The sequence below is a fragment of the Paralichthys olivaceus genome, chromosome 12 (assembly GCF_024713975.1).
Source record: "Paralichthys olivaceus isolate ysfri-2021 chromosome 12, ASM2471397v2, whole genome shotgun sequence".
NCBI lineage: Eukaryota > Metazoa > Chordata > Actinopteri > Pleuronectiformes > Paralichthyidae > Paralichthys > Paralichthys olivaceus.
This window is the reverse complement of record NC_091104.1, coordinates 15,299,695-15,308,532: the sequence shown is the minus strand read 5'-3', so window position 1 is coordinate 15,308,532 and position 8,838 is coordinate 15,299,695. Positions and strand designations below refer to the sequence as shown.

Here is an 8,838-nt window from a genome sequence, read left to right as displayed (position 1 = left end):
GCGGTGGCAAGCTGCTGCTGGAGGAGGAGGAGGAGGAGGAGGAGGAGGAGGGGGAGGCCTTCCTTCCGAGGTTACTTTGCATGGATCTTCATCATTCTGTCAGACTGTGTGTGTGAGTGAATCCATGTGGCTGGCAGAAAATGCAGCTGGCTGACAGACTCCTGTCTTAAATGACTGTGCACTCCACCATCAGAATCAAGTTCAGTTTTCTGTGAGGAAGTTGTGTAAAAGCCAAAACGACAGATGCCACAAGGGTGAGGTCAGTGATCTGTGTCCTGTATGAATAAGCCTCGGGCAAATACAGTGAACAAACAAGTGATCTCAGAAACATGCAGTATACTGCATGTCATTTTGCTTTAGCGATGAGATGCACTTAGATTTCTATTCCTCGCAGCCAAAAGGCTCAGGAGGACTTGAGCTGCAGCATCAGCTATAACGCCAGCCCCTCCTTTTCCTTTACTGAAATATTACTTACATCTGAAGGTACAATGGTTGTCACTCTGCCACGATCCTCTTTACACAGTGTGTTACAGCTGGAAAAACACAGCATCTGAGTCCAGGGACAAAATATTTCACACTCTCACACAGCTGCAAATCTCAAGTGGATCCATGTGGACACAGTTTAGTTTTTCACATCATGTAAAATAAATATTAGATGTTTGAAAAAATGTAATGGGACTTGGACTGGAAGGTGGTGAAACAACAAGTGGAGATTATCAGCTGCTGAAACTTGTACAAGCACCTTATATATCCATTAAAAGACAAATTGGTTGTGCCATCTGGACTTTTTAACACCTCATAATAATCTATGGGTCGCCTGAAAGTGTAATTCCACTACAGCGAGTGACCTTCAGTCGCAGATACGAATGGAATGTATTTTGGACCAATGCCCAGAGTGCACCTTGGACTTCACAGCCTCACTTTTTTTATTCAGCTTGTCCATGCTGCAGTGAAGCCTTGTTTTATTAAAACTTTAAAACTCTTAAACACCTCACAAAACAAAACAAGTCACACCTTCTGTACAGACAGAAAAGCGTGCATCCGTGTAAAGGCCACCAGTTGGGTGTACCGTGTATTTCAGCAGGAAACCTGAGACTACTTGCAACCACATCCGGACCTGTTTTATTCGGAGCTCTGCGTGAGTTCATTGTTAACAGTTCAGTGGAGGAGGCTACTGGAGGTGCAGAGGAGTGAACCTCTCTGAGAACAGACAGAGGTTTCGTTACTAAAGAGGCTGCTCTGCTGTCCTTGAGGGTGAGCAGCCCCTGAACTGTGGTTTGCAGAGGAGGTGTTTCCTCCTGCCATTCGCCAGATAAATAAACCACTTTAATAACGGTGTTGGCCTCTGTGCACCAGCGTACATGTGTCTGCACACAACACAAATCCCACAGTAATTATCTAGCTGGGTGTTGCCGCTGCACGGGCTATAGGCCCACATTAGGCCCAGCGATGACTGTACTCACAGCCCCACAGTCAGAAGTGAGTGTGATCTTATACCTGCTCTACTAAATACTTACTGTGAAACTGGAGTGAAGAGGAAGTGAAGATGCGAGAGGAAGACAAACCCCACCCCTGAAAACCACAGACATAACCCCCCGGCTGGGCCACTCACCAAAGTTAACCCTGAGCTCTTTTCAATGTTTGTTGGGTTGACTCACGATCAACATTGCAGAACTTGGCTCATAGAGAGTGGCGTCTCTTTCGATTTCTTTCCTCTCTTCCTTTTTTAAAAGGAACTGAATGGAAAACCTGCAGCCCACTCAGTCACCTATGTGATACCAAAAACACCAGGCCACACTGGCAGAGATCCCATCAGGCCGTTGTCATGGGGACGGCCCCAACAAATAAGTGCAGTGGTTGCTTAAGACAAATCTGTCATACACATTATTGTGCAAACCACTGGAAGTGTTTTAGCAGTTGGCCTTCGTATTATGGCATCAATGAATTAAGAGAATTAAAGGAGAGTTTCTCATACAAGATATATTCTGAGGACTAACTCATGTACAGTACATCCCATGGAATAATTTGACATAACCTGTTTCTTTTTGTATTTTCACAGTACTTAGGCTACATCCATAATGCTACATTTTAAAAACGATAAAAAAGCTAAAACGATTTCAATCCACGCATTTAAACTCTATAGGAGTTTTAATCCATGTCAATACTCATGCCGGTGTAAAAAGGGGGGGAGACAACAATTGTTGTAGATTGCTCGAATAATATGATAATAATAATATGTTTTCTACACATGTATACAGTTGAATCATTGTAAAATAGAAAATGTAACTGCACGACAGCCGTTTGAAAAGACAACAGTGTCAGCAACGCATGTTATTGATGATCCATGTTGCAGAACAACACAAGAGAAAAGTCTTAGAAATGTATTAGACATGTTTTGAAAATATTTTCCGCCTTAAAGTACCTGTTGCTTTGCTACACTTTACAAGGGAGAAATATGAGAATCACTACACAGAGTACATTTTTCTGAGCTTCCTTCTATGACCTGAAAACCTGTCCTAACCTCTCCATTCAGGAAGTGTGAGGTATTCCAGCCGAGCAGCACAGGGAGTTGACAGAAGGGCCAGGAGGTCTCGTCTTTACAGAGCAGAGGTCATAAAAACTTGCTTATGGTTTCTGTCCTTGCCCCCAATAAAGCCTTGACAATCATATGGCTGTAATGAAATGGTGGGAACCATTACAGCCCAATTAAGCTGCTATTAGCGTCTAACAGAAAGCCCTCGTTGAATGTGACGATTTCAGCTCAGACACCTTCTCCACACAGTGAAACTACACGCCACAAACAGTGGCGTGTAGTTTCACTGTGTGTCTTTTTTTATAGGCTGCACGATGGTGCATAGGTTGTGAAACATCTTCTGTATAGCTGTGGAGACATATCTGTCAATGTCACCTGACCTGTCTGACGGAAACCTCTGCGGTGCTAAAGCAAACATCCTGAGGCCTCTGCAGCAACTTGCTAAGCACCAGCTTTTCCACACAGCAAAATGCTACCACGATTAAAGATCCACAACGGTCCGTGGGCACAGACACATGCAAGTGTCTGTGAATGGTGCAATATATCTGTTTGTTGTATGCATGAGAGACACAGCAAGCGCATCCCAGCTTTGTAGATCAAAACTTGTCAGAGGCAGTTTTTCTGTAAATGTGTAAAACAGAAAAAAACTTTGGAAATCAGTGGGATAATACAAACTAATCTTTTGTAGCCCAAAACACAGTAAGTCAGGCTACGTGTCACCATCAATCCCGTCTTTGTCAGAAGTGAAAACACAGTCGTTAATCAGCTTTAACGGAAACTAAAACATTCTTTCTCTATGACTCAGTGGTGCAGCCTCTCTGATAGATTCACTTTTAGTGAACTGACAAACTTCCATCAACTTCTAATGCAGTAAAATACTAAATTATATGAAAACTTTCAAACTTATATGTTATATGTATTCATTTCCAATGAAGATGTAACATAGTTGTTTAAAATCAAACCAGCAAGAAATGTAGTATTTCGGTAAAGTAGAACAGGGGGACACACAAAAACCAAAAGATGTCACTTTTTTTTTTTTTTTTTAGATATTATTATTTATTATTATTATTAAAATGGTTGAGTGACTCCAGTAAAAAAGTGGTCCCACCAACAGTTTGAATGAAATGCACCATAATGAAATCTATTATTTATCTGCATTTTATAGAACATGACTTCTTCATCTGTTTGCAATTTCTGACATTTAGCAATTGTCCAACAACTTTTTTTACTGCCAGTACAAACTCAGGAAGTTAACGGCCAACAGCTCAGCTCAACCCTGGCTCACAACCAACATACAACATTGAAAAAGAATTCACAATTCAGCTGTACATCATCTCTCTCGCTGCCCCTCTGAGGCTCATGCAGGCTATCATGTGGCTCTGTTGTTCCAGCAGCTGGACTTCCTGTTTTCTACATTTTCCTATTTGTGGGCGAGGCAACTGAGAGTGGACATAAACCCTTTTTATTTTTTTTAAATATCACTAAAACCAAGAATTTTGACACTGCAGACTTTGAGCTATGAGCATTCTGAAGTCTGATCGTTCAGTTTTTAAATTACTCATACATTAAGCTACTTTTCTCTTTTTTATATTTTAAATTATTATATTGTACTTTTTGCCAAACTTTCTAATATTTTAATGACTCACAGATCGTACTATGCACACTACCTCTAATCTTAAAAAACAGAGACGTAAAAGATTTAAAATCACTTTTTTAATAAGACATTACAATGACATTGTTCTGTACATGGTTCCCCTCAGTCAAAATAGGAGTAAGAGCTGCAACACATGGTTTCAGTCAACATCTCACCGGTCCTCCCTCTGACTGCACGACAGATGGACTCTGATGTAGGGTTACTGTACTTTCGTACTCATGCTACAGATATAGGCTATCATATAATGTCCCAATACTGAGACTAATCAACTGTGGTTTCCAGATTGAGAGCGCTCAGAGCTGAATGACATTCCTTTGGAGAGATTGAGTCGACTCATCGACTACATGTTACCCAAATAAAAAATGCATCCCAACAAGCATGTTTAAGAGTTACTGGAGGCCTATTTGTTGAATATTCAGCACAAATAGGTATCAAGACATGACACAAAAGGTCAATCAGTTAACTATGGCCCACATAAGGGGAGTGGGAGGGGTAAAGAAACATGTCCAAGTCATTTTTTCTCTCTGGTGTCAAGACTGATTACAATGAAATCTAAGCAATGGTGAATTTTTTTTTCATTTTTTTCCCTTGCTGCTGTCAATACCATTGAGAGGAAATATTTTTCATCACAGTACTGTATTAAAGTCTTTCCAAGGAGGCTACATGACATGAAAGATTGCACCTTAGAAGAAAAAGAACAAAGATCCAAGTTCAATGCAACAGAGACCCAAGAACTTTGAAACAAGCCGCAGTTCAATAAAGATAAAAACCTCCGCTTCGTTAGAAAAAATTATATAAAACAGGAAAAAGAAGAGGCAAAGGCGGTGAACACTGTGGCTTTTAACATTTGGACTGATCAATTCCAATATTCATCAAGCAAGCCCCCATATAATAATGAATGTGATTTAAGCTTGCTACAGAGCAAAAGCAAACTGTAAGCCAGAAATCCCAGTTTAAGATAAATTAGTCGTGGGGTAAAGGTATTAAAAAATAAATGGGGAAATCATCAACTTTTTCTTAACCATACTCACTTTGAGAAGTTATTTGTTACTTGCAACTTTATTACAGTTTTGACCTAAAACAGTCAGCACTCAATCATTAAGATTTGTAGTTTGAGGTTAGCCATGTCAGGCCTTCATATAGTCCATCACCTGTGGTCGCACAGGAGGGCTGAACATACCAATTCCTATCTCTGATGCGGGTAAGCCCGAGCTTCTCTTGGATTTCGTGTGGCTTCATGGCGTCCGGGAGGTCTTGCTTGTTAGCGAATATCAAGATGATGGCGTCCCTCATCTCCCGGTCGTTGATGATGCGGTGGAGCTCCTGCCTGGCCTCGTCGATGCGATCCCTGTCGGCACAATCCACCACGAAAATCAACCCCTGGGTGCCCGTGTAGTAGTGTCGCCACAGGGGGCGAATCTTGTCCTGGCCTCCCACGTCCCACACGTTGAACTTGACGTTTTTGTAGGTGACGGTCTCCACGTTGAAGCCGACAGTGGGGATCGTGGTGACAGACTGCCCGAGTTTCAGTTTGTAAAGGATCGTTGTCTTCCCGGCAGCATCGAGTCCAAGCATTAATATTCTCATCTCCTTGTTGCCAAATATCTTTGACAGCATCTTCCCCATGTTGGACTCTTGTGCATAAATACTTAGTTCCTAACGAGAAAAATGTCAGATACAGTGCTGATGATGATGATGATTCACTTAAACTCTAGAGCTTCAGTTAGATAGAGGGCTTACGTGTGACCACATAATTATAGAGAGCATCTAGGGGGGGTAAAGTCAAAACTGCACACTCATGTTTAAACAATACTTGGGGACTTTTCTTTGAGAGTCTGTGCGTCAGGATCCAGTGAAGTGCTGGGACATTTATGTTCAGAGTACCACAGTGTTGTCAGGCCCTGCACACAACATGGCTCGGTTAACACTCAGAACTCGGCAGCAGCTGTTGCCTGACTTTCATTGTGTTTGGACCAAAATCTACACAAAGCTGCGTGACAGACACACACTCAGGCCGTGGCGAGTCAAAGCTGCAGATGTCAGACTCGGTGTGTGAGTGTGAACGAGGCCCGGAGAGAAGCCTCGGTACTTGTGACTTCCTTCTGGCGCTTGTGTCCTCCTCGCCGGCTGCGCCCTTGTTCTCTTCACCGCAAGAAAAAGCAGCTTTATGCGGTTACTCCACCGAGCCGGGGGTACGTACACCGGAGCTGGAAGGGGGCCCGCTTCGAAATGAAAACCAATCCTCGGTGACTCAGCAACACCCGCGTCCACTAGTGAAACTCCACTTCTGGTCCCCCTGTGAAGAGATTTAGAGAGGGAGGGTCAGACATGCCAAATTACCCAGCTACCGCTCATGGCTGCTAAAGACGGCTAACACGAGCTAGCTTGGTTGCCTAGCAAGCTAGCGTGTGCTACGTAGCTAGCGGCGTTTCGCTGATCCTATCCGACGATAAAAAATCAAGCGGCGCTGGAACAACGTTGGGCTCGCGTCCGCCCGGGTTGAAGGGTGAATATAAAGCCGAGTGATTTACCTCCTGTCTCCCCCTCCTGCCTCGATAGCCCCACCAGCGCTCTTCTCTCTCCGGGAAGTGGAGCTGGTCGCGGCGCTGCTACACCGGAAAGGTGTGGAGCTGCATTAACCGCCACTTCCTCCGCGTCTGCTTCATTCAGCTGCTGCCGCCGCGCGCTGCTCCCACCGCCCGGGGCTCACGCGACCCCCACAGGGTAAACAACGGCAGAACACAAACTGTCATTAAATCCACGGAACCTCCTCATTACTGCGCATATATATTTATATATATATCATTTTACTTAATGTTGTACACAACAGCAATTAGTGTTAGATTAGAACACGATGCTTTATTCTACACAGACTGTGTGTTTTGCTGTATGTCTCTTTGGAATGGCAACATTCATATGAAAACCTACTTTATTATTATTTGTGTTGTTATTATTTTAGGATTATATTCCAGTTGTCTCCTATTCTCATCTGACGCGTTTAAAGGTGCTGTGTGATAAATACAAAGGGTAACATCGCCCCCCTGTGGTGATTACATGCTTATTAAAAGTGTGATCCCTGGCGCTCCTCCTGACATACAGGGCTCTGATTGGGCCACAGGACCAACTATAGCTGACTCTCTACTTGACTTCGTCCCCTCAACACTCTGCAACAAGTCTGTCAGAGGTTCCCAACCACAGCCAGGAGAAAATCTGAGATGCAGCTTTTGTAAATCAAGCTTCAAAGTTGTGGATCAGACTGGAGCTGGATATCAGAGAAGCTGGTTCAGTGAATGTCTTTAAAAGAAAACTTAAAACATCTGTTTTTGCTTTATCCTTTTACTAGATCTTGCACCTGCCCGCACTTATACATCTTTACACATTTTTCAAATTCAATTGGATTTATTTTATTTCATAAGTCATTTAAATATGTTCTTATGTTGATAATATGTACTATACAAATAAAGTATATTATTATTATTATTATTATTATTATTATTATTATTATTATATAAGCATATATATTTTATATGTGTTCCTCAAAAAGTCATATGTCATTAACATCGGCCCTACCTTTAGAAAATGTTAAATCTTTTAAGTTTCACTAATCTACAAAACTGGTGCAAAATGGCTGACAAATACCAGAAAGAATTGACTTTTCAGCAGGAATAATAAATGGATAAGAGCAACTTATGAGTAAAGGGGATTTATATACATCCAGAAGGATGAAGACCACATCTTTAGATCTCTTGTATGTCCTTTATTTTTCATTTGATTTGATTTTGAATGATATTTTGTATTCAGGTATCATCACACATTGTGCAAGGAGTATAATCAATATAGACAGTGTGAACAAAGTCTCGATCCTGACACACAGACTCTCAAAGAAAAGTCCCCAAGTATTGTTTAAACACGAGTTTGCAGTTTTGACTTTACCCCCCCCCCCCAGATGCTCTTTATAATTATGTGGTCACATGTTTTACATGTTGCACAGAACAAGTACCTCACTCAGACACACAAACACGCAGCTTGAAAAAAGTGGGGATAAAACCTTGAATTACTGGAAAACGACTCTACCTGAGCTGTTTCTCAAAGCATATTTTTTATCATGCTGCAATGCAGCAGGGCAGCGTCAACACATTGTTTCGTCTTCAGGGACCAATGAGTCAGACCTGGGTGTTGGTGCACAAAGAAGACACATTGACAAACCTTTGGCTGTCAGCAGTCTACAGCTGAGTGCAAATTACTAAAACTAGGCAAGGCCAGACAATTTATTTATAAAGCATCGTGTCATTCATTCAAGGTTAGTTAAAAGTTAGGTGTTGCACATATTACTGGTGTACAATGTTTCCTCCCCTCTTACACAGAACTCCCACATCCTCTTTTTGTGTCATTCCAACATATCACAATTGTGAAGTTTGATGGAGTTGTTTAAAGAAAATATTTCATAAACTATACTGCTCTAATGTTATTTTGTATATCGCACTTTTATTTATCCTACAGCTCCACTTCTGGACCAAAGGAAAAAAATGAGGATTAAGGACATGGTAAATACATTTTGATGTGTTCCAGGATGTCGACTGAAAGTAACTTGAATGTTAGTTAGATTAGACTTGTAAACATAAAGGAAGATATGCAGGTTTTCAAAGTGGAG

General features: G+C 41.8%; 1 protein-coding gene across 1 annotated transcript; it reads right to left on the bottom strand.

Moving 5' to 3' along the window:
- Positions 1-4,231: 4,231 nt before the first annotated feature.
- arf6b (ADP-ribosylation factor 6b) lies at positions 4,232-6,942 on the bottom strand. The gene is made up of 2 exons (XM_020085090.2): positions 6,719-6,942; positions 4,232-6,483 (listed from the first exon to the last, which is right to left on the bottom strand). Exon 2 carries the CDS (start codon positions 5,811-5,813, stop codon positions 5,286-5,288), a length of 528 nt encoding a protein of 175 aa, XP_019940649.1. The 5' UTR covers positions 5,814-6,483; positions 6,719-6,942; the 3' UTR covers positions 4,232-5,285.
- Between the last annotated feature and the right edge of the window lie 1,896 nt (positions 6,943-8,838).